At 42.2% G+C, this 26,765-nt stretch overlaps 1 protein-coding gene across 11 annotated transcripts in view; it reads right to left on the reverse strand.

The window, feature by feature from the left end:
* Window positions 1-26,765, reverse strand: part of SEC31A (SEC31 homolog A, COPII component) — a 69,621-nt gene that overhangs the window by 28,330 nt on the left and 14,526 nt on the right. For all 11 annotated transcript variants that reach the window (XM_048847829.2, XM_048847827.2, XM_048847826.2 and 8 more), the window contains exons 6-18: window positions 26,399-26,539; window positions 24,081-24,223; window positions 22,911-23,010; window positions 20,459-20,620; window positions 20,127-20,279; window positions 17,678-17,905; window positions 16,931-17,005; window positions 12,845-12,895; window positions 10,357-10,434; window positions 9,013-9,079; window positions 7,754-7,932; window positions 4,470-4,596; window positions 1,446-1,591 (exon numbers count right to left, since the gene is read on the reverse strand). In XM_048847829.2, the coding sequence (XP_048703786.2) occupies window positions 1,446-1,591; window positions 4,470-4,596; window positions 7,754-7,932; window positions 9,013-9,079; window positions 10,357-10,434; window positions 12,845-12,895; window positions 16,931-17,005; window positions 17,678-17,905; window positions 20,127-20,279; window positions 20,459-20,620; window positions 22,911-23,010; window positions 24,081-24,223; window positions 26,399-26,539 (1,650 nt within the window). The remainder of the gene's footprint in view (window positions 1-1,445; window positions 1,592-4,469; window positions 4,597-7,753; window positions 7,933-9,012; window positions 9,080-10,356; window positions 10,435-12,844; window positions 12,896-16,930; window positions 17,006-17,677; window positions 17,906-20,126; window positions 20,280-20,458; window positions 20,621-22,910; window positions 23,011-24,080; window positions 24,224-26,398; window positions 26,540-26,765) is intronic.

The raw sequence follows: 26,765 nt of genomic DNA on the forward strand, positions 1-26,765 counted from the left end.
CTCTGTCTGAAACCTATTCCCCAGTTTCCTCCTTCCCATTGAAAGAGCTGTGCTTTGGATTATTTTTCCCCCAGATGTACTCATTAGTATTTTTTTTCCCAGTTGCATCTCACCTAGGGTGACCAGATGTCCTGATTTTATAGGGACAGTCCCGATATTCAGGGCTTTGTCTTATATAGGTGCCTATTGCGCCGCTCCTCCCCCCACCCCCCCGGGCCCCATTCCAATTTTTCATACTTACTATCTGATCACCCTAATCTCACCGTGTTATTTTCTGTTCACATTTCTTATCTTTCTCTTATTCCTCCATCCTCACTCGTGTTTGCAATAGCTCCCAGTTTAGTATAATTTGTTAATTTCATTCATGTGCAGTTTACCCCCTCTTCTAGACCATGAATGAAGATACAGTATTTAAAAAATCCAGACCCACACATGAATCGCAACAGTACACCACTAGTATTGTGTGTTTATTGGACTGTTCTCTAGTTCACTCTTGTTTTTTTCCAAGTAAGTGAATATCTTAATCAATCAACAAGCTTTTTTCCACCCAGGATTAAAATAACAGTTTCTGGGATTTCCAGCTCTCCCATACCACAGTTTGCTGAGGCCTAATATTAGCTCATTTGTGTTTTTTATAGTCTGAGCTGGTGAAGCAAAACAATCAAAATGCAAATTCAAATCTAAGATATTTTTGTAAAAAAGAAATCTTGTTCAGAAGACTTAGAAGTAACTCTAGTTATTTGAAATTCAACTACAAATGCATGATAACATAAAATACAGTTCTAAAATATTTCTGTTTTCTTCAGCCTACTGCAAATATTGACCTATGGCACTGTGTGGCTGTATTACTTCTAAAATTGAAGTCCAAAGCAATTTCATAGGATGGCATCATAAAAAGAAAAAGAAAATATGCAAGAATTCCCTTATAGCAGGGAAATAGATATTGACTTTGCCTTAAAAGGAGCACAACACATATATGTAAGTCCAAAAAATAAATATATCCATGTCCACCTTCAAAAACACCTGTGACTAACTATTCTGGATTTTACTTTTAGGTACTTAGTCCCCAAAGTTTCTAAACCATCTATTCCAAAAGCAAATTTCAAAAGAAATCAAGGTCTCTAATGAACTTAAATGATCTATCAACTCTTGCAAAGAAAGTATATATATTCAGAAATGCAACAGCCTTATTTTTACAAGCTGAGATAAACGTTGAACATGTTTTGCAATATAGTGTCAGCACAGGCCATTTATAACTAATCGTATTTTACTCATTAAAGTAACACATCACTTTCATGCTGAAGGATATGCAAGTATCAGAGGGTCTGTCAAAATCCTGCATAAAAATAAACTTATTTAAAAGCCGAACCCACATACTTACCAAAAGTACCACACCAAATTATTACAGCATGTCACTCAACACCTTTTTTCACAAAGACACTAACCTGAAGGGACAAGGGGCTGTTTCCATCCTGAGCTTTAGTCCAACACGCAACTAATTTCTCTACATTCCCAGCACAAATATAACACAGACAAGCCTGTGTCTGCAGGAGGTTGTCCCCTTCGTTTTCAAGTCTATTGCCCAACAGATCTAAGAATTATGAATAAAAAGCATTTGAGTCATCTCATAAAATACTTGATAATTAAAACAAAGTACCACTCAGGATGCTTGGACTAGCTCTGGGTAAGATGAAAATTGTTGTGATACTCAAATATATGCCAAAACTCTAAATCTAGCAAAACGTAGAAGAGAAACATTAAAATTGTCATTGTTTTGTGCATATGCACTCGGTCATTTAGGGTGCTCTTGAAAATGTTACCCATCTTGCACAGAGGGAAGGCAGGCATTGTGACACATTCCTGATGCTGCTTGCCCAATGTGGCTCAGTGTTTATCTGAAAAGTCATAGGAACCCAAAATGTGGGAACCCTCTTCCCTGACACTCATGCTGAAAATAGACTAATTATGCAACATGTTCATGTGTCCAAAGGGGACAAATGAGGGGGGCTAGTCTGAGCTTGTCTTTCATTTTGGTGTTTTATTTGCACGTGCCTGGCAATCTGATTTGCTAGAACAATATATTTTGGCTTGCATCAATGGCAGTATCCATCATGTGAGTAATGCTAACAAAATTTAGAACATAAGGCTGGTGTAACCATGGCTAGCCATTGGTTTATTATGCTAATAAGGCGAGGTGAGACAGTGTGGTGTGCAGGAGCGAACACATGGTGTGGGTGGCTGAATTTCCTCCACGTTCATCCCGGATTTCCTACTGACTTGCTGTGTGGCCTTTGTTGAGTCTCAAGGACCTGTTTCTTCATCCACTGACTTCAATAGAAGCAAGAGCAGGCCTTTAACTCCTCTCTGCCTCAGTGTGGGCATCTGTGGAAAGGAGACAGCACTTCCCTCCCCCTACTGCAGTGGGAGAATTAATTTTTACAAGGTGCTTTAACAACTTAAAGTGCTAACATGGTTGTACATAAGAACAGCTACACTCAGTCAGACCAATGGTCCATCAAGCCAGTATCCTGTCTTCTGACACTGGCCAATGCTACATTTTTCAAAGGGAATGAACAGAATGGGGCAATTATCAAGTGATCAATCTTGTCATCCAGGCCCAGCATCTGGCAGTCAGAGGTTTAGGGACACCCAGAGCATGGGGTTGCATCCTTGACCATCTTGGCTAATAGCCATTGATGGACCTGTCCTCCAGGAACTTATCTAATGCTTTTTTGAATCCTGTTATAGTTTTGGCCTTCACAACATCCCCTGGCACCGAGTTCCACAGGCTGACTGTGTGTTGTGTGAAGGTGTACTTCCTTTTGTGTGTTTTAAACCTGCTGCCTATTAATTTCATTGGATGACCCCGGCTCTTCTGTTATGTGAAGGGGTAAATAACACTTCCATTACCCCCTTTTGTCATCTCTTTTCCAAGATGAACAGTCCCAGATTTTTTAATCTCTCCTCATATGGAAACTGTTCCATACCCCTAATCATATTTGTTGCCCTTCCCTGTACCTTTTCCAATGCTAATGTATCTTTTCTGAGATGGGGCAACCTGAACTGCATACAGTATTCAAGATGTGGGGGCATTCCATGGATTTATAGAGAGGCGATATAATATTTTCTGTCTTATTATGTAACCCTTTCCTAATGGTTCCTTACATTGTTAGATTTTTTTGACTGCTGCTGCACATTGAGCAGATATTTTCAGAGAACCGTTTTCATGACGACTCCAAGAACACTTTCTTGAGTAGTAACAGCTAATACAGACCTTAACATTCTGTATGTACAGTTGGGATTACATTTTCTAAAGTGCATTACTTTGCATTTATCAACATTGAAATTCATCTGCCATTTTGTTGCCCAGTCACTCAGTTTTGAGATCCCTTTGTAATTCTTCACAGGCAGCTTTGGACTTAACTATCTTGAGTAATGTTGTATCATCTGCAAACTTTGCCACCTCAGTGTTTATCCCTTTTTCCAGATCATTTATGAATATGTTGAACTGCACTGGTATAGATCCTTGGGGGACCCTTTTATTTACCTTTCCATTGTGAAAACTGACCATTTATTCCTACCCTTTGTTTCCTCTTTTAACCAGTTACTAATCCATAAGAGGACCTTTCCGCTTGTCCCATGACTGCTTACTATGCTTAAGAGCCTTTGGTGAGGGACCCTGTCAAAGACTTTCTGAAAGCCCAACTACACAATGTACACTGGATCACCCTTGTCTATATGTTTGTGGATGCCCTCAAAGAATTCTAATAGATGTGCAAAGCATGATTTCCCTTTACAAAAGCCATGTTGCCTCTTCCCTAACATATCACGTTAATCTATCTGTCTGACAATTCTGCCTCATCTAGTCATGTATTTGAAACATTTTAATTGGCATCCCGTAAGCAAAGAATATTATATACTGTTTTCTTAGCAGACGCAGCTCTCATATTAATGGCCAGCACTGCTGGCTTATAGGAAAAGATAACAGTGGTTGTGCTTTGCTTTGGCCATGAAGAGGCATACCTGTTCTTTCCTTGTAGAAACACCTTTGAATTGTACAATGATTTAGGAATGGATCACCTTTAGGGGTTATGTTTCTTTTATTCCAAAAAATTAAAACAATGAATTTACTGCCTTATGAAAAAAAGAGTTGGACTGGCATCCCTGGAGACTCAAGAGCCGTCTGCTCACAGAACAGATGCAACAGGGGGAGCTGCATGTTGGACCAGGAACAGGGACAGATTTGGTTGGGTGGGAGATGAAAGATAATCAAATGCTGATTTCAAGTTGATTGTATTCCTTTAAAATTCCAGTGAGTTCCCATAATCCAAAATAAAGGAATTATCCAATAAAGGAACTAATCATGAATAAATTAATTCATATGAAGGAAAATAACTTTGGAGTATTTAAAAGCATAGTTTCACTTAAGTTGAGTAAAATAAATTACATCCATTCTTAAATTTTCTTACCACAGAGAGCTGCAAATTCATCTGGCCTAGCATAAGTCAACACAGCAGCCAGCGCCTCTCTCCAGTTCTGCAAATCACATGACTGAACTATCTCCTTCCAGTTCTTTGTCACAACGGCAGTGATGAGCTGGAAGGAAAGAGAAGGACCAAATGACGTCTTTGTAGAATTCCCATTCCTGACCCCATATCATTTACATCTATGCTGTGTGCCCAACCCCAGCGTATCTGGGACAGATATGTCACCATGACTCTACTCATCTGAAAGATTATGTGAATTCACATTTAGATGGGATCCAGTGAAACTTAGAAACCAGGGCAAAGGCAACACAGCACAGCAAGTATCCTTTTTATAAAATTCACACCACATGATGTGCTGATCAGGGTGCAGATGTTCCAGGGGGAAAAAGAGGGTCTGAACCACAAAGAATAAACAATGGAATCAACTGATTATATCCAATATTATACTATAAACATGTATTGAATAAGGTATTTTCTGAAATTTGGTGACACAGTGGTGATTAGCGTTATTGAGTGAGGTATGAATGGGTAGCGTGTAAAGTGTTACATATGTGTGCTGGAAATATGTTCCTAAAATGTGTTCAGACTAAGCAATCTGAGTAGAGCAGATGAACAGGTCTGTCCTAGACCCACGAATGTGGATTCACCAGTCTGCCAGGGTCAAGCAAAGTACAACAGAAGGTACATTTGTATCTAAGGGAAATAAAGTGACCAAACTAATTAAAAAAGCAAATTGACCAGAGGGTGAAAGAAAGGGCTTGGTGTCTGCAGCCTGAAGAACAAACAGCAGGGGAGAGGAACTTCCTATGCACTTACTTTTCAAAGAATACATTTCTGGGGGTTATTGTCTATAACAAGAAAGGGAGAGAACCCCGAAGGGGCCCATCACTGAGAGGACATAGGTACAGCATGCTTTGAGCCTGTAAAAGTTGGATTCCCTAGTCTGAAAGGCTAGGAATGCTGGTAATTTGATGTACATACAAAGAACTTACGCAAAGAAAGATTAAGTTTTAGTCACTTTTATTTTATAGCAGGTTTTCTTTTATTTGTAACCATACCTGTCTCCTTCTCTTGCTTAGTATCACTTCAATTTCTATTCTTTGTTCATAAACTTATTCTTGTTTTATTACAAAACCATCTCAGTGCTGTTGTATGGAAGTGTGAGTCTTAGCTAACCTAACATGCTGGTGTATGTATGGTCTCTCTGGAGGCAGGGAACTTAATTTCTGTGAGTGTCCAGTGAGAGGGACTGGCCTGTGCAGGGAGACATCTCTGGGGAACTTGAGAGCTGGGGTTCACTGATTGTCACCTACAAGGCAAGGTTTAGGCTGGTGGAGTCCTGAAGCGTTTGCTGGCAAGGCAAACAGGCTGGTGTGTCACGGAGCTGACACATAGCTTATCAGCAGCAATGCTCTCACTCTTACTAAGGCAGAGTGGGAACATGGTGGCTCACAGCTCTGGATGTCCTGAGCACGATGTCACACGGGTACAGTAATCAGCAAATCAGGGACCCTGCAGAAGCTTTTAAAAATTATTTTACAGTACAAGGTTATCTTTGTTTGGTTAAGAATTTAGTTATAAAACTTCTGCACAACACAGGGCAAAGTGAGGGGCGTCACTGATTTTGTTCCTAAACTGCATGCCGACCAAACCTTTTAATTCCATTTTATTAAACTCTACACCCCTGGCAGCCTACTTCACTGCAGTTAAAAAAGAATGCCCTACGCAGAGGCAACCCAGACTTGCATCAACAATACTCTGTCCACTAACTAAACAACCCTGCCCTTTGTCCTGTGAGCCAACCTGCCAGGATCTTGATAGTATTCAGTTTTCCCTTCCCTGCCTCCGCTCTGCCCTCCAGTTACTCATCCACTTTAGACAGAATACTGATTTACTCCACAGCTGTGTTGATATTTAGTGAACAAAGGCCTTGTAAGTAACACAGTCAGGCATCAAACAAACAGTTTGTATGACTTTAGAAGAAAAACAAAGGCAAGTAACTAATAAAAATAAAATTTGTGCAATGACAAATGTATCACTCATTTGCTAACACAACACATAGGTAAGGGATTGGTGTTCCCTTGGATTGCCATTTGGATGGATTGCCAAAAGAAGTATTTGAAATACCTGTACTTCTGTTCTTTAAGCCTACTAAAAATATCTAGAAAAGGTCTCAGAGAGGTGGACAGATTTTCCCTCTTCACTCTTGCCCCAGACAAAAGAAATTAGAACTGCCCTTGCCCCAATCATATCATAGGGAATGGTCAGTAAAGACTCGCTTAGAGACCATGTGTTAGTGCTGATCATGCTTTGCAGCCTTAAGCCCTGAGCCAGAAAAATACTTGAGCAATCTGCTCAACTTTAAGCACAGGAGCAGTCCCATTTGAAGCCACTGCTCCCCGTTAAGCATGTGATTAAGTGCTTTGCTAATTCAGGACCTTAGCATGGGGATAAAAACCTGCTATTTTCAATGTCGCCTCCTCCTACTGCACCGTTAAATGCCGTTCCATGACAAAGGAACAGTGAGAAGCAAAAACTGAAATACGCGGTCAGTTTCAAAACGCCAACTTTGGTAACAGAATGTCTTGATGGCTGCTCCTCTTGCATGCACCTTCTGCTGACGCTCTGACGTAAGAGACCGGCAGGGGGCAAAGAACTGAAGGAGCATTGCCAACAAGGCAGAAGCTGAAGAGCAGATATAACCAGATGTCCATATCACACTGTCTCATAGATGTCGTGTGATTAGATTAGTCCTGCTATTCTTAGATAACCTTTGTACACAATAGAGCAAAACATCAGCAAAAATGTCTCCTCCAACTGACTGGTCAGAAAGTAACATAATAAGTGCTGCAGCTGGAGTAAGTACAGTACTTGCTAAAGATACCAGATAAGACACTGCACATACACTAAACACTGAGTTTTTAGATACTAGATATTTATCCTTGCTCATCAGCGAGGATGCTTTTTACTCAATGTGATCAACAAATGTTAGAAGGATGGGGAGAGAGAGTAGAAATAAGAGTAAAAGCTGCTCTTCATCCCAGCTGATAAGCCTGTTCTCTGCTTAACAATATACAAAACAGAAAAACACCCTTTCACTCACAGATCCAATGAATGAATTTACCCTACCTTCAATTCTCCTAGAAACAAATGTACAAAGATAGCAAGGAAAGTCGTATGTCACCAGAACATAAACAGTTTCAGGAGTCTGCTGAAAGCCTATACACACAAATTTTGTTTTAGTTTTCAGTTGAAAAGCTACATACCCTGGTAATTTTGCTCTGCATCTTAACAAAGTACTTTTTCTGCGTCCTCAACAGCAGCTCTTGTCCACCTGCTATGGCCAATATGATGGCATCAGCCATGCGATTATCATGTAAGCAGAGATCAACCGCACTTTCAAAGTTACCAGTCAGCAAAGCCTGGGTAATCAAACCATCAACATCTGCAACAGGAAGAATAATTTAGTTTTGAAACAATTTTACTGCTTCAAAATAAAATAGGCATTAAACATACAGTTATATAGGTGAGTCAAGTAGCAGTTTCTCTCACTCCATGATGCTGGGCTGTTTTCTTCTTAAAGACCTTGATTCAGGAAAAAAATTAAGCACATATTTAAGTTCATTGCTATTCAAGACAACACTTTCGTATGTGCTTAAGTGCTGCTCTCAATAGGATGGATTTCCTGAATCAAGGCCAAAGAGCCTGTAGCATTATCACCTTGTACTATGATCCCAAGAAATCTCAAATCCACTTCGTCAGGCCAAACAAGAACTTGGATAAGAGATCTCCAAGAATTACGTACTTTAGTGTCATAGGAAGTACTGCTGGTATTTCACTAGGCAGCGCTCTTTCTTCTGAGTCAGTACTGAAACTATGACCCAATGTATTTTGTCGGGGATGAACATAAGAATGGCCATACTGGGTCAGACCAAAGGTCCATCCAGCCCAGTATCCTGTCTGCCGACAGTGGCCAATGCCAGGTGCCCCAGAGGGATGCTTGAAGTGTTATCTTGTGGATGAGATATACAAGGAAGGCCTTGAACTTCGGTGGTCGCTAAAGATCCCCAGGGAATGTTGGTAAGAATGAAGTGTTAACACCCATGTCCCGACCAAATCTGAACTCTGGTAACAATAGGCTGTCTACTAAACCCTTCCTCTAGTTTCGGTGTCAACTGGTACAGGATCCTTCCTAACAGTCTGTCCTAAACTGTTGTGTAGAGTTGCTATATGCAGTTAAAAAGGTGACAAACTACCCAGAGATGGATGCATTGTAGTGATGGGGAAAGCAATCCCTGTGTAATTCCTTACTTTTCCTAACACAGGTGTTGTAGTACTTTGAGACTGTTGGGTGAAAGCTAATATAGAAGTGAAAATAATTGAAATGCGAGTAAATAACAGACTCTCTGACATTCCCTAGGCAGAAGGCTCCATATAAAGAGAATTTAGGTAATACTACAGTTGTGATAGCTCAATAAGTAAAAATATTTGCAAGTACCATGAAATCAATATAAACAGGTTTTACCTCCACTGACAGAGATGTTAAACGTTTCTTTTCCAGGTGTCAGATCTTCAGTCTCCTCTTTTGTTCTCTATTAGAGAGGAAAAGTGCAGTTTTTCAGCCTATGCAAAGATATGGCTAAATAAATCCATGTTTGAAGACATACACCTTATATTGGAGGGCATGGTATGCTTTCTTACTGCCATTCCCCAAGAGGCTACTAACTTAGAATTAAAGAGCACTGTTATGCTCTGTGTTTCTACACAATGCCATTAACTTCTCCTGGCACCTGCACAAAGCAAATCTCTGGGCACTGTGGAAAAGCCCTGAGTGTACCTAGTGATCTACCTAGCAATGTAAATGCACGAACACCACTGCTGACAGATCACTGGTGAGCATTATTAAAACTAGATGCAATTAGGGGAAAAACACTTCAAAAACGTCAGGGTTCACCTCACTGGGAAGAGGCTCATTTAAGTACATTGGCAAGTATTTAGACATTGCGAGCAATTACAAGCCTTGGGATTTCCATGCATGAATGCGCAGAATAATAATAATAAAAAAACCTCCAGAAACTTTCGGTAATCAATCCTCACAGTCCCACTGTGAGGACTGCAGATGATAACATCCTCATTTTACAGAGAGGGAAACCAAAAAGTTACGTCACCTGCTCAAGGTGTCAGGGTGAGTCAATGTCCAAGCATCTAATTGCTCCAGCATGATGCATCAGGTTGGTATGTACTGCTTTTTAAATAAGCATATATTTTTTCCCCACAAAAAGGTTGCTCTGTATGTTAATGCTATCTAGCTAACATTTAACTTTACTGCACAGAGATCTGGTGCGTGATCCTGCAAAGTCCTGGGCACCCTGGCTCAATCCTGCAAAGCATTTAAACACATACTTGCTCTGGGCATTGAAATGAGACCACTCACATGCTGAAAATTAAGCACATGCTTAAAAATGCTATACTGGATAAGGGCCAGAGCATTCAGCAGCCTCTACAACAGAACCCTTTATGATCTTTCACTTAAAAAAAACCCCTCAAGTATCTCGAATCCAATGTGAAAATCTATGCACGACGTGTTAATTTTTTAATTTAAAATAAAATTCATATAGAAATGTGTACTACCCAGTGTGAGTCTCCTTCGAACATGAGTTCTCAACCTTTTCATTGTGTGGACCAAACCTGAGCAGAGAAACTGTTGAACGACTACCTCCCCTCTCATTTGCCACTGTGCAAATATGCACAGGTACAATACACACACAAAGAGAACATTAGAAAGACGCACCAGAAAGGAAATGAGCTGTTAAGGCAGTGGGTAAGTGTGTGATAACCTAACATAGTTAATACAGAAGACAACGCTTACCTTTCCCAAGAACGGCTCTTCAGTAGCATGGCTATCTTCTTCATCACTTTGTACTGATTGGTCAGATTCTTTAAGAGCCTTTTGCAGAGAATGGAAGATGACATTTGGAAAAAGTTAGCAGGACGGGGAGGGGGTGAGAGAGAGAGAGAGAGAGAGACACTCAGCTGTGAAGAACACAGATTAAAAGAAACACGAGCCCAACAATATACAAAGCGAGTCTGCCAAGAGCAGAACTCCTTTTGCAGAAATGTAAATGTCTTCACTTCCTCGGTTTTCCCCACTAACTAGAGCCACACTTAGGCCACATCCACACTACAACAGCACAGCTACAGTGCTGCAGATTCGCCATGGTAGCTGCTGTAGGGTAGATGCTTCCTACGCCGACAGAAGGGTTTTTTCCACTGATGCAGACAATCCGCCTCTCTGAGAGATGGTAGCTATGCTGATGGAAGAATTCCTTCATTTACAGTGGGGGTTAGGTCGACCTAACTACTTTGCACAGGGCACAGAGTTCTTCATAGCCCTGAGCAATGCAGCTAGGTCAATATAATTTGTAGGTGTAGACCAGGCCACAGGTTTCAAATTAGCCATCTGAACACATGTAGCCACTTTTTTTTAATTTGACACTAATTGACGGTAGCCAAAAGAGCACGTGCACTATGATGAAACGAAGAGCATTTGTAACAGACTCTGACAAAGGAGAGAGTGTGAGGGAGAGAATGTAGGGCGAGGGTATATTTCACTATCACTTTAGACCATTAGAAGAAAAAAAATATGCATATTCAATGCAAGCCATTCTTACAAGAAAGCTGTGGGAATCTCAGATTCAGTCCCACATGCTGAAAATTAAACCATTAGGCCAAATCCTTCTCTGTAATGCAGACAGGTATGCTAGGCGAGAAGTACGGCAAGGCGCTGCAAGGGAAGCCCTAATCAGCTCCTGCCACCCCAGCCCCAGTCAGGGGGAGTGGGTTGGGGCTGGGCCACTACTTAGGACTGTCCTGGAAGCTGGCCACACCTGCCAGCCTCATTAACAGGGGCTAAAAGCTTGAGAGGAAGTGAGTTCGGGGGGACGGTGGTGGAGACCAGGAGGGGAGAGTATGCACAGAAGGAGCCAGGAGCCTGTTGGGACTGAGGCCTGTGCTAAGCCAAACCTGTAAATGCTCTGTAAATAATTGGAGCTGGTTGGGGGGGACCGGACACAGGAATAAAGAGCACAGGTGTTGCACCAGCTTGAAGTGGTCCTGACTCATTGGGGAGCGGGGCCAGGAGGCTGACCCCAGCAGGGCACGGTGAGCACCACGTTACAAGAAGGGCCTAGCTTCCAGATCGACTGGTGCACCATATTCACTCTGGGAAGAGTAGGCAGCCCCCTCAATCCGTATCCAGCAATGTACAGCACACACTAGCCAGGGCCACAAACTGCTCCTCTTGACAGGAGCAAAGCATGCTGCCTGGCAGTGTATTCTCTACCTTCTCCCACCCCTACAATCCTGGACCTGGACAGCCCCTAGATTATTGTTGTGGTGAGAGCTCCCTTCCCCAGCTTCCTCATTCCATATGATAAGGGCAGGATTCTCCCTACTGTCTGTCTCCAGAGTGATGAGCACTTAAATGTCACAGATTATATTTCTCCCTGGAACTACCATTAGTGTGAATTACTACTTTAATTAGATTTAACCAGAGGTCACAGCACTTTGTTTTAGCAATTGTTTAAGGGAAGGTAGAAATTGCAATATAAGTAGTGATTGCCTACAAAAACATGACTTGCTGAGAATGTGGGGCTGCAGAGAGAAAGAGAGAAGAGGAGCTGTTTATTTCTGGGCTAGCTAAGAAGGTTATTTACTCTGTGCTTTCCAAGCCATTGTGGTTCTCCTCAGACCAGAGGAGGGAGAGGACATCACAGAAGTCCTTTACTCTCCCCCCACCCCAAATATTGAAAAAGATTTCTTTTTAAATCCATTTTTTATTTTAAAATGATAAAAAACCAGGGTGGCTCTTCCCCCAACACGTTGCAATTCTTTTTGTTAATGATCCAGAGGCTGCAGAGATTGCCTGACAACAGGAAGGATATGGCACCTTTCTACACCCATAGACACCATAAACATTGTAATGGACACTACAAAAGGATTAAAAAAGCAACCAATATGTAGGAACAAAGAAACCCTACAAGACAAGTGTCAAGATTAATTTCTCTCCCTGTAGACAGAGATCCTAAAACAAACATACCATTAACTGCTAACTGGGTGATGAGAAATAAACTAACTAATGATATTCACACAATTCTAGAGCCAGAGATTTCAGGGATTTTTTTTCATATGAACTTTCGTATTTTATGTGGAAATTGTAAATTTGCAACATTCTCATAATCTGAGTCATTCATATGTTCTGGTACAACTACTGAGTTAAAAGAGAAATTATTCTTACCTGGCACATTTTTGTTATATTAATATGGCAAAAAAGATTTTTGTTGTTTTTGTTTGCTTACCTCCTCTAGTTTGCCATCTACAAGACTCTCTTTATTCAGAGCTGAAGTAATCTACAAAATAAATAAGATTTATTAGAGAAGTGGTTTTCTCTCTTACTTTAGGGTATGTAGCAAATGTTAACATCTCGCAGGTCACTGTAAGTTGGAGATGAAGAGAAGGGCCTGATTGCATGAGAGTTGAAACCATGCTAGAATGTTCCCCTGATCATTGTGAAGAGGAATTTACTTTGAGACCCATGCTAACCAAACCATGATGGAACTGACCACTTCTAAAGGTTAAAATCTTCTTGGATTTTAGCTTTCTGGGGGCAGAGACTGCGTCTTCCGTTGTGTTGCACAATAGGGCCCCAATCCTGATTGGGGCTTCTGGGTTCTAGTGTAGTAATAAAATAATAATGTTATAACACAGCTCTCAGGGGGAAAAATATCCCCGTCTATAGTGATTAGAGAAACTGGGTTTTGTTAGGATTGTTTCAACCACAGCAGGACAATGTGTCAGGGTAGGATTTTCAAACAGGCGGAAGAGTTCAGACACCTACCTCTCATTGACTTTCAATGTGAAGTGGGTGTCTAACTCCTTTAGGCCCCTTTGAAAATCCCAACCTAATGTATACATAAAGAGTTAAAATACAGACTGGAAAAGCATTAGTCTAGCAGCTGGACAGGATGACTTTTCTAATACCACTAATCTCATCTGATTACTTCTAGTTCTACAGGTTGAATAGTATCCCTAAAGGCTGTTCTAGTCTGGAAATTTAGCTTAATGCACAGGGTTTTTTCTAGACTCTCATTTTTATTTACTTTACTGTAAATACAGCAATGAAAAGTGATATTCCAGAAGTTCCCTTGTGTTGGCCAGAGTGCCAGACCAAAAAATAATAAAATAAATCCGCATGCTACTAGAAGCTTATTTTGACAAACTGACACCAATTGCTCTTTTTATATTAGGGATAAGGTAAGGAACCTAAAAATGTTAAAGAATAAATTGAGATTCACTGTTTTTTGTTGTCAAGATGTCATTAACTCTAAAATTAGTCAGTCATTCTGTATTTTTTCAACTCAATAGACAACACGGATTCAGTTTAAAGTGCAATTCTTTGCTGAAAACTAGCTATTTTTCAGACATACTTAAGTTTGGAGGTGCTACAGATTACAAAAATGAGTAAAGTGTTTGAACCAATTTAGTCAAAATTAAAGGAAAACAAACTAGAGATTTCCTAATAGATGCAACACTGTTCTACTGAAAAAGGTGAAAAACACAGCACTGCAAGATAAAGTAGATGGCTTGAAAAGTAAGCTCCGAAAAGTTCGACCAGAACACCCGGTCAAAAAGGGATCCTGGTGGCTCCGGTCAGGACAGCTGCCCGGGCCGTTGACTGTCCAGTTGGTGGTGCCGGGGCTGGCAGGCTCCCTGCTAGCCTCTGCGCTTCGTGGTTTCCAGGAAAAAGCTGGCATGTCCCCCTTCCGGCTCCTACACGCAGGTGCAGCCAGGGGGCTCCACATGCTAACCTTGCACTCCAACCTCCTGCCCCAGCCCAGAACCTCGTCCCGCACCATGAACCCCTCATTTCTGGCCCCACCCCAGAACCTGCACCCCCCAGCCCAGAGCCCGTACCTCCTCTCACACCCCAACCTCCTGCCTCTGCCCGGAGCTCCCTCCTATACTCCGAATCCCTCGGCTCCACCCCTCAGCCAGGAGCCTGCTCCTGCACCACAAACCCCTCATCACTGGCCCCACCCCAGAGCTCGCACCCCCAGCCAGAGCCCTCACCCCCTCCCACACCCCAGCCCCCTGAGCCAGCCTGGTGAAAATGAGCTACTGAGGGAGGGTGGGGAGAGCAAGCAACAGAGGGAGGGGAGGATGGAGTGAGCAGGGCCTCGGAGAAGGGGCTGGGCAAGTGTGTTCAGTTTTGTGCAAGCAGAAAGTTGGCAGCCCTAACGTCAGATTTCAAGGATTCGTGTAAGCAGAGACACAGAAAATACTATGAAGATGCAGAGCATTGACACAGAAAACTCATTTTCTATTTCAAAGCACATCAATTCACCTAAAAGATCAATCAAGTCCCATACCACCACACTTACATACACCACTAAATTCCTTACCATTAACACTTATAGACATTTTTGAACTGTCACCTAATCAAAGTACAGGTCTGAGGGTCTGAAGTGTCTTGCTGTCTTCTTGATAACAGGCACCAGACACCAATTTTAAACACAAGAATGAAAAACTGTGGGTCTGTAGACTTACCCCTGTATCCTATTTAGGCGACGGTTGTTTCTGGAGACCAGATTTAACTCTGTCACTCCAAGATAAGGATGTTTTTCTTGGTTAGAAAGAGGTGAACTGTACCCAAACAGTGCAAATTGCTAGTTCAAGAGGTGGAGAAAACATCTATCTTTCTGAATGTAAATGGCTTTGATTGATGGCGGGGGGGTTATTTTTTTGGTGGGGGAGGGGAGGAAGGGGGGTTTCTGTTTCCTAAAAATTATTACCACCCAGATCCAAAAAAAGGATTAATCTTCGTATTTTATGCTAATCTAACACTGAAAAGAGGGTTCCGTTTTTTTAACTATGTACTATACATGTGTAATTGCATTGAATTGCATCTCCACATACATGAGTAATTCCTATTAACAGGGAAAAAATGATGTTCGGATTTTCAAAGCAGTCTAGAGGATAAGACACACATTTATTAAACTGAATAGATGTATCTAAATCCTGCCAACCGCTTTTAAATATTTAACCTGAGTGTCTACAACAAGAGGAGAATCTATACCTTAAAAAATATTGCTACTGCCCTAGAAAGCTCCAGACAGAAATTTCTCCATGGTCTCGTCAGGTGTTTTGTATCTAGACAAAAATTTCACAGATGCTGTGGTTTTTCTGGACCTTCTTGAACAATGAGCACACTATGAGCTTAAACAATGAGCTTAAATAATAAGTCTTCAAGTTAGCGGTATTTAAATAACCTGAGGGTACTGTTCATAGCAGTGGTCACCAACCGATAGATCGATCGCAAGCTCCGGTGGTGCAGTGTGGTTGCCGCTAAGGCAGGCTCCCCGCCGACTCTGGCCCCACCCCGCTCCCGGAAGTGGCCAGCGCAGCCCTGGAGAGGTGGGACAGGTGTCTCTCTCTGCGCACTGCTCCTGCCTGCAAACACCACTCCTGCAGCTCCCATTGGCCAGGAGTGCTGCGGGGGCAGAGCTTGCAGAGAGGGGCAGTGTGCAGAGCCACGTGCCCCCTCCACAGGGACCGCAGGGGCGTGTAGGCCCCTTCCGAGAGCACTGTGGGGCCAGGGTAGGCAGGGAGCCTGCCTTAGCCTCACTGCACTGGTTGCTGACTGGGAGCCACCAGAGGTAAGTGCTGCCCGGCAGGAGGCCACACCCAGCCCCCTCCTGGAGCCAGCGCCCCATACCCCCTCCTGCACCCCAAACCCCTGCCCCACCCCTGACCTCCTTCCCAGAGCCAGCACCCTATACCTCCTCCTGCACCCAAACTCCCTCCTAGAGCTTGCATCCCCACCCCCTCCTGCACCCCAACCCCCTGCCCCAGGCTCAGCCCAGAGCCCCCTCCCACACTGCGAACCCCTCGGCCCCAGCCCAAAGCCTTCACCCCCTCCCGAACCCCAACCTCCTACCCCAGCCTGGTGAAAGTGCGTGAGGGTGGGGGAGAGTGAGGGACGGGGGGGGAGGGGTATGGAGTGAGTGGGGCAGGGCCACGGGGAAGAGGCGGTTAGGTCCTGGATTGCCCTTAGATTCAAAAAGTGATCTTGGGCATAAAAAGGTTGGAGACCACTAGTTTATAGGATAGTAATTGAATTATAGTAGTTAACATAGGATAATAACTGCATCCTGGGATAATACAGCTTTAACTGAGTTATCAGGAAGCATCCTCAAGATACTACTACTCAGAAAAATGTTCTGTCCTCTCACATGCTCTGTTTTGTTACTGCCATTCCAACTCTCCATCTATATGCCAAATAATATAAGCTCCTCAAACTTCTGATCCTGTCTCTAATATTTTATATTTCCATATATTCCTCAGTATAAATACTTAATAAATACACAACTTTCAAACAGATTTACCTTTTGCCCTAGGTCTTCCTTCCTGTACCCCAAAAGTTCAAGGTATTTGCCACGAGAATCTTCTTCAAAATTCACCTTAAAAAAAAACAACAACTCATAGTCAAAAGAAGCATGTTTTGAATCCTAATTTCATTTTCCCCATTGTAATTTCAACTGACATGCGTAATCATTTATTGGGAATCAATGATTAAGCAAAATGTGTTAAAAAGGGAGAACTTAATTGTGGACTCCGAGGACCTGGGCCTCCGAGTATAGCTATGTCTAGTAACTGGACCTCTTGAGTTTCCATTTAGTTCTTATTCTGAAAATACAAAATGTCATAACTAATAACAGAAAGCATATTATATTTTACCTTACCAAATACTAAAACTGAAATCTCTCATTACCTGAGCTAGTATAAAGATGTACCAATACTCGGCCAAATGGTTAAACTGTGTCAAACCTTCCCCAGAATCTGTAGCTCTTTGCTTCTGCTAGAACAGCTTTAAGAGCAGACACGAAAGCACACCTATTTCAAAGATTCCTTGTCCTGCCATCAGTAATCTCTTTTGATCAAGTATATGGATTATTTGATACCATTTTCAGAATCTAATCTCATTCTACTGTACAAACTAGAAATTGCCTCATTATCTTTACACAGTGTCTTCTGTTTAAAATGTTTTACTATGCACTGAGAACCACTTTTAGTATTGGTTTTTAGAGGCTAGGGAATCCTTTAATAATTCAGAAACATCTGAAAAACATTACCTTTAAGAAAGACCACACATTTTTCTCAAAATCAGTCTGGGCAGCTTCTATTTTTTTCTGACAGTAGTTGAAGAAGCCTTCGGACTGCACAGCTTCTTGCAGCTGATCTGAACGGTTCAGAAACTCTTTCTCGGTGACAACTTGACTCACATACACGTGGTGCTGCTGCTGCTCAGCTCCTTGTTGATGAGACTTTATATTCTCAAATGTAACTAGCTTCCCTCCAAACTGTAATTTAATAAATAATGTACCAAATATTACATATATAACGTATTTATACAATGCACACACATTTATACACACACACACACTTTATATATTACTTACACACACATTTTCTCTCTTGATTCATTCTAATGCCCCAATCCTGCAAACACTTACACATGTGAGTAGTCCCACTGAACGCACTGAGACTACACACAAGAGTAAAGTTACTCATTTGCATAAACGTTTGTAGGATCACAGCCTCAGACTGAAAGCTCCCAGGAACGCAGACAGTGTATTTGTACATCTCGCACAATGGGGCTCTAATCCTGATTGGGGCTTCTGGTGCTGCTACAACAGGGCTGGACAAACTTTTGGCCCAAGAGCCACATCTGGGTATGGAAATTGTATGGCAGGCCATGAATGCTCACAGAATTGGAGACTCAGGTAAGGGAGGGCGGGGGAGGGCTCCAGCTGGGGGTGTGGGCTCTGGGGTGGGGCTGGGAATGAGGGGTTCAGGGTGCAGAGGGTGCTCTGGGCTGGGACTGAGGGCAGGAGGGGGATCAGGGCTGGGGCATGGGAGAAGGGCAGGGGTGAAAGGCTCCGTGTGGCGCTTACCTCATGCGGCTCCCAGAAGCAGTGGCATGTCCCCCCATCCAGCTCCTACACGGAGGCACGGCCAGGCAGCTCTGCGTGCTGCCCTGTCCACAGGTGCTGCCCCTGCAGCTCCCACTGGCCGCAGTTCCTGGCCAATGGGAGCTGCGGGGGCAGCGCGTGGAGCCCCCTGGCTGCCCCTACGCATAGGAGCCAGAGGAGGGACATGCCGCTGCTTCCAGGAGCCACGCGGAGCGGGGCAAGCCCTGTACCCTGCTCCCCGGTGGGAGCTCGAGGGCCGGATTAAAATGTCTGGAGGGCCAGATGTGACCCACCAGGCCGCAGTTTGCCCACCCCACTCCTTTGCTACAATATAATTGTTAAATAATTAAATTATGCATACACATATGGCATGGTAAGTGCTACCTGAAAATATGCCTAAAAATGTGCAACTCTACCTTAGACAGCACACAACTGGCAGATTAGAGCGACAGAAATAAAAGTGGCCAAGAAAAAAACAAGATTTGGATAATAGGGAAAGAAGAAAAAAAGAAGTTAACCAATTTGGCTCTAAATGAAGCCAGTATAATATAAAACAAAAAACCCACACAAATCCAAATTTCTCAGTTAGCTAATAGAGAACTAGGATGAGATAATGGGAATCAACATCCCAAAGTACAGTTAGAAGTATATATGAATTGTTTCTAAAACAACATGAATTATACCCTACTGGAGATGTCACTTTAACCTATGAATCAGATAACACTATGCTGAGACTAGATCAGTATTTTGGCACAGATATCTATTCTGAGTCAGGGTTCACTGAGAGAACAAAAACCTGGCATATTCTAGTTCTCAGTTTAAAACCCTGTAACTTAGAAGTAAGTGAACAATGTACTTATAGAACAGATGGCTCTGCTCTCAAAGTACAGTGGAACCTTGCTAAATCTCACTTGGTTAACCTGTGACTTCGATAATCCTTAAAAAAAAAAAAAAAATCAATAAAACTTGGCATTCTCACCCTGCTTCTCAGCAAAGACTTAATAGCAGAGAGGTCTCATACACTTCAAAGGTGTTACTAAACACAGAGTGTATTTACTATGAAGGTTTCAGAGTAACAGCCGTGTTAGTCTGTATTCGCAAAAAGAAAAGGAGTACTTGTGGCACCTTAGAGACTAACCAATTTATTTGAGCATAAGCTTTCGTGAGCTACAGCTCACTTCATCGGATGCATACTGTGGAAAGTGTACACTTTCCACAGTATGCATCCGATGAAGTGAGCTGTAGCTCACGAAAGCTTATGCTCAAATAAATTGGTTAGTCTCTAAGGTGCCACAAGTACTCCTTTTCTTTTTACTATGAAGTGTAGTTCATAATTGAAAACTAAAGTAGACATAGCAAACTATATTAACAAAGGGTATGGTGATGCAGCACCTATAAAAATTATTCTGGAACATATTTATTCGCTTGGTTGCCAACTGCAAAACGCAGTACCCCACAGTGGACCTTCCAGTGACTATTGCAAATGAGTGAAGCTCTGTTGTAATGCAATATGGAACCCCTTCTACACTGCTTGCAGAGAATATATCAGAAACGTTATCGCAAAGTCAAATTTGCCCACTCAGTAGCCTACAAAGGGCCTCTCACTTACTGAAAACGATGCACCTACAGGCCGACGGACCCATTTGGGTGGCTTCTTTAATGGTAGAACAGTGCTCTGAGGAGTCGTCTGCTGTGGAAGCTGCAACGGAGGAAGGGGCTGTCCTGTGCCAAATGGATCAAGATTCCCAAAGGAGGATGACAGCTTTAAAGAGAAAGAAACTGATTGCACATTTCCTGCAGTGTTCAATGTAAGATACATATTTGTACATGATAATTATTCAACAGTCTAGCATACTACTTCGACTGCCAATGCTTCCACCATTTTCAAATTTTGTCACATGGAACTACGTATTTCCTCTCTAACTTCACATTTTTCAATACCTTGTCTACCTGTTTCTGCCTCAAACCATCTGTGCTCCCTCCCATGATGGAGTAAATGCTGATCCGTCCATCAAAAGAAGCAGCTGAAAGGAGAGCAGGGTTTCTGGGACACCACTGAACGTCAAAGCACCACTGGGTATTTGTGGGAAGCTCATACAACACCTGTGCCAAAACAGAGTTTGATGACATAGTATTAACATAACAAACGACACTATAGACGCTAATGTGTCACTAAAGATCCTGTGTCCATACGATGGGCAACTACACTCTGAAACAGGATTATGGTGTCCTGTTTTAAAATCATCTCCATGGGACGAGAGAAAGGAGGGGCTAAAAACTGTGGCTAAAGGCTTTCAAGAGAAAAATGATGGTTTTGTGGTTAAGATGCTGGAATGCAACTCAGGAGATCTGGCTTCTGTGCCCACCTCTGCCACAGACATCCTGTGCAACCTTGGGCTAGTCACTTAGGGTAAATTTTTCAGAAAACCCTAAGGGATTTAGGAGCCTAAATCCCACTGGAAATTATGCTAAGTTTCTCAGCTGAGAACCCTTGGCTTCCCACTTTGATTCAACAGAACCATGGTCTGCTGCCGATCAGGGCACAGCAGAAGGCTGGTTGCTTTGGCATGAGGGCATGATTGGAAGAATGAGGTATAGCTGAACCTTCAGAGAAGCCTGTTTACTTATGCTGACTTTCACCATTATTTTGTGCAGTTTTGGGTCTTTTTGCATTATGGCAACATCCACAGGAAGGTGTTAGGGCACATTTCAAACAGCTAAAGAAAATGTATTCATATTTTAAAACTATGTTTCCATGACTCAATGAGTTTCTCTTGTGTCATATAGGAACTATGGGAGCCCTCTGGTGGGCAAAAACCTACCACTTTACTTCCCATAGATTTTAATCAAAGATTCAAGTCTACTGAATAAAGAATCCCCACCCTTTTAAAAAGTTGTTCAGTTAAAAACCTGGAAGGAATGTAATTATTAAAGCTTCTATTAATTTTCCATCAATACAATCAGACATTAATTCTTACCACTTCTACAGCAAATACAAAATAGTGTCTGGTTGAAAATGCCATGTAGCTTAAAAAAAAAAAAGTGGGGGGAGGGGGAGACATATAAATTCCCATCCAACAAAGCAGTGAAACAGACTTAACTTCAGTGGGACTACGCACCTGCTTAACTTTAAGCATGCGATTAAGTGCTTTGCCAAATCAGAGCCATAAAGATGTAGGAACAAAAACATCTGTATTAGAGTAGGGTACTGCCATTTAAATGGTGGAGTAAGAAATGACACAATCAATTCTAATTTGATTTCTCCCCCAAATCAGAGTTCTCATGTGCAACTCTGAAGGGATGAAATCAAGTCAAAAACCCATAGCCAGGAAGCCTCAACACCTTCAAAAACGCCTTCCTTGGAGTAGGGGCAAAGAAAGCAGGACCTCTCAAATACCCTACTCTGTGGGGGCCAAAGGAGGTAGTGAGCAGGTGTGTGGTCTACAAAGGCTTTCACATGTGCAAGGGAAAGGGTTCAGGGTTCCCACATGCAGGGGTGAAAGTAGGCCGGTACAGCGTACCAGTAAGAAGTGGCTGCCTTACCGGCTCGTACACAGCTGACGTTAAAGTGCTGCCACGGCAGTGCTTTAACGTCGCTGCCCCTTTTGCGCTCCCCCAGGGTCGCTGATGGGGTGGGGGAGGGCAGCTGCCCCGGAGCCCAGCGATTTAAAAGGGGCCAGGGCTCCTGGCCACCGCCGCCGCTACCGCAGCAGCGCCCAGAGCCCTGGGCCCTTTAAATTGCTGCCACAGCCCAGAGCAGCATTGGCTGACGCCCAGCCCCGCCCCTTCCACCCAAGACTGGCCCCCGTACCTGTAAGTATTTTATCTCACTTCCACCCCTGCCCATATGTATCACCGGACTCCAGATTTTTGACTCATGATTTCTTTGGGTTGCAAAGAACAGCAGGTGTGTCAAAAAACACACCTCAAGGAAACCATGGACAAAAAACCAAGAGCCCATAGACAGGTACACTTCACAAAGCTACTTTTAGCAGAGGCAGATGAAATGAATAAAACTGAACTGACAGTGTCCCTTCAGTGAACCCTAAGAGTGAGCAGGTGACAAGTCTTGTCCTGTCCTGGTTTATAATATATATGACTGACAGTAGCAGCTAACACTCGCAGGTTTTAAAGAGGTCACCTTTGTATAAGACTGACCCAATTTTTCTCAGTTGGGTTGCGTGTACAAAATGTTTGGGATCAGAGAACATAGTTTTGGTATGAAGGGGAAAATTGTAAAACAAATATTAACGACTCTTAAAAAAATATTTTGCTCACATCACTGTGTCATCTATGTACAAAGTTGGTATGTTCTCCACGACTCTCCACAACAAATGTAATGCACAGAATCTTTCTCTGTTTATGACCTTTAAAAATGGGTTGCATACAATACCTCCCCTGTATTAGGGTTAGAGCAGAGAATCTTAGCATCCTTTCCACAGCTGAGTAACAGCTCAGGATCTGCCATACTCCAAGCAATGGTCAAAATACCCCTGTGTGAAAAGCCACAGTAAGAAAATATTAATATAAATGCATGATGATTAACGAGGCACCCTCATTAGCACGCATCTAGATTACCTGGCCACTTCATCATTAAATGCCAAGTCCCTCGCCACCCCCATTATGTTGAGAGAATAGAGAAGGTGCTGCCAACATTTGTTTTATTGAAATAGATTTTTTCCACTTTCTGCACAAGGAGTCATGACAGTGTAGCCACAGACTTAGGGCACAATCCAGCAAAGTACCTGAAAGCCAAATACTATATCCATTGATAAAAAACATGGATATCAAAAGGTAGATTGGGGAATAAAATATCGCACTAATACCTGACTCGGAAAATTGCAGGATAAGAACTGTGAATAATACTTGTGGCAATCTTCTTTTTATTACTAAAGGGTTAACATTAGCAGAGTCAACATCGGCATTTTCAGGGAGTGCTTGCAACACAGTGTTTTGCTGCCCTCCATCCTCAGACACAGTAAACTCCTGTCCATCATTTTCACACCACTGTACACCAGGTCAGCCAAAAGGTTTTAGGGGAGAGTTAGTGAAAGGATTCATTAGAATACACCCCAAATTTACACAACTCGTTTTGGATTAGAAAGCATGTATTAGTGTTTGTATGGGTGGGGGATCTTTAGATTCCCCAACCCCTCCGGCAGAAGTAGAGCCCAGCTGCTTCTTCCTTTGCACCCTTGCAATCGGTTTACATATGTTTAAGTTTTTGAGACTTTCTTCTCAAAGGAAACAGCTAGAAACGTACTGTACTTTACAAAAAAAAATATAAAGCTAGAAACCTTCTTCACAGTTCTAGCTCCTTAAAACCAGTGTGGCCCACTGGCACAGGTTTGCTGGGCACAAAGGCTAGCCGTATCACTAAAAGTCTAGATTAAGCATTACAGTAGCTGCTAAAGCACCTGCCTTGGAGCTTAAAATTGAGATGGCATTTATACCAACTGATAGAGGGTAAAAATACAGTAATGTGTACAAACCAAGATTAGAATGAGGAAATGGCTAAACAATAAAGAAAAGTCAAGATTTACAGACGAGCCGCCGTAAATACCTTGTATGGTTTTCCAAAACACGAAGAGGAGAAGAAGCAAATCTAAGATCCCACATCTGAATTACAGGCAACCTGTCATCTTCTGAAGCCAGGACCATCTGTGTAGCCACATCAGGGTGCCATGCCAAGTCTGAGCAGTGCATCTGATAGATAAAGTAGTGTTAGACCACAAGATAATTAAGCAGAGCTATAAAAAAAAGGAAACAGAAGCACGGAGAATGCTGGCTTGAGTGTGGCCCTGTTTATTCCCATTTCGTGACTGTATTCTTCCGTAACTAGACCAGTGGCTCTCAACCTTTCCAGACAACTGTTCCCCTTTCAGGAGTCTGATTTGTCTTGCGTACCCCAAGCTTCACCTCACTTAAAAACTACTTGCTTACAAAATCAGACACAAAAATACAAAAGTATCACAGTGCACTATTACTGAAAAATTGCTGACGTTCTCATTTTACCATATAACTATAAAATAAATCAATTGAAATATAAATATTGTACTTATATGTCAGTGTATCGTATATAGAGCAGTATAAACAAGTCATTGTCTATACGAAATTTTTGTTTGTACTGACTTCATTAGAGGTTTTTATGTAGACTGTTGTAAAACTAGGCAAATATCTAGACGAGTTGATGTACCCCTTAGAAGACCTCTGCGTACCCTCACGGGCACACATACTCCTGGTTAGGAATCACTGAACTAGACTATAGGCCAGGTTACACCATGATTAGATCCAAATTCTCTCCTCTATTTCAAAGCAAAGAACTGACAAATGGAATAAGCTCCCAGTCCAGCTCCCAGAACATTGATTTAATAACATCTGGAATGCTACTTGAATTTAGTGTTTCAAAGGCTATATCAAAAGGACACTCATGTGGTTTATGTCCAAAACATGTGTTTTAATACAACAAATACAGAAAAACCTTTACATAAATATTTTAATGAAATTTAGAATATATAGATTTTAATTAAAACCACTTGTTAGCATGCAACTAGTCCCTTGCAAACTCTACAGCATTGTGCTGGAACTCAAAGGTGAAACAAGCTATGCTGAGAAACTGGCAAAATGCAGATTGTGAAAAGTAAATCAGATTAAGACTGGAAGTCTAAGTTATTATTAGTAACTCAAATAAGCAAGAACTTGTTTGTTAGGTATATTTTTAAACTGTTAGTTCCTCTTAGAGGTTTTAGACGCTTTAAATCATTTATCAATATAAATATTTGCAATCATTGATTCATAATTTCCTTTAATAAACTTGTTCATAAATGTAAGATGCCTAACTATAAACATGAATCTTTAACCAGATACCGCAACTGTGAACCATATGACCGAAGAAGAGCCCTGTGGAGCTAGAAAGCTTGTCTCTCTCGCCAACAGGAATTGGTCCAATAGAAGATATTACCTCATCCCTCACCCCCTTGTTTTTCTTGTATCCTGGAACGAACATGGCGACAACCATGCTGCAAACAACCAGGGGGTGGTCAGCCTTATGTGGAATATTCACTTGTGCTACTGAGACACAGCCCGTGCACCAGGGTGAGCCCTGGAAGGAATTCTGCTTCAGGGAGCTCTCCACGGGACAAAGAGGATGTTCCCATTTCTACATCCCCAATATCATGCGCCTTCCACAGCAAGGCAGCCTGCTCTTCTGTCCAGTGCACCGGGGATGTTGGTCATTGCCCCTGACACCTCTGGAGTGTCTTGCCAGGGAGCAGTCCGAGCACCTGTGCCTGGCTGCTGTACAGAAGAGAAAGGGAGCTGGAGTTCTTTGCACCCTCCATCTGAGCTGTAAGGCACAAGGTCAACCTCCAGGAGTAGCTTCACTGTGGAAGTAAAACTATTTAAACCTACTGGTAAATGCATCAGCTGCTTTATTCCCTCTCAGACACACACTGTTCCAGATGACAGGACTTCAGTCTATTTTAATAAAATCTTCCCACTGCAGCCATGAATGGGTCAATACTGAATTTATCAGCATCGTGTGCATCACTTACCCAGTGTGACTTCTCACTGCTGAGTAATACATAATGTCCCCTTCTCTTGCCTGAACCCTAAACTTCCTACCAAAATCCTTCCCTGCCAATATTAATTGAATCATTTGCAAAAATTAATTATTTAAAGTAATAATCCACCTTTGGCATATAATTATAGCCCTTTAAAAAATTAACAGATTCTACAGCAGGTAGTATACACATGTTCCTGTGTCACTTAAGAGTCTAATGAGAATCTGTGCAGTCACTTGTTTTACTATGGTAAAAATACGTCTAATAGTTAATCATGATTATTAATACAGGCTCTTGATAGTTTAACATAATAAATTACCCGGTTGCTGTGGTCGCTGACTTTGATGATAGGTTCATTCTTCCTCAGATCCCACACGGTAGCACGACCACTAGGACTGGCAGATGCCAAGATGTGCTGGACTTGCCTGTTCCATGCAATGCAGCTGATGTCTTCTGGAGGCTATTGAAAACAAAACACGTCCCAACATTATCTTTTTTTCCAACAGAGAACTCAATTTTTTTTTATTAGATAAGTTGGCTAAAACTACGAGTTTTCAAAGCTAATCCTCATAGCCCATGTGTTTGTTTTACCTTCCTGAATAAATAAAATTGACACGAGGAAATTTTATAACCCATGCATTTAAATATACAGTAGCTTTGTCTATGGGCTGGCTATCTGCACCCCT

Source organism: Caretta caretta, chromosome 4 (assembly GCF_965140235.1).
Source record: "Caretta caretta isolate rCarCar2 chromosome 4, rCarCar1.hap1, whole genome shotgun sequence".
NCBI classification, from domain to species: domain Eukaryota; kingdom Metazoa; phylum Chordata; order Testudines; family Cheloniidae; genus Caretta; species Caretta caretta.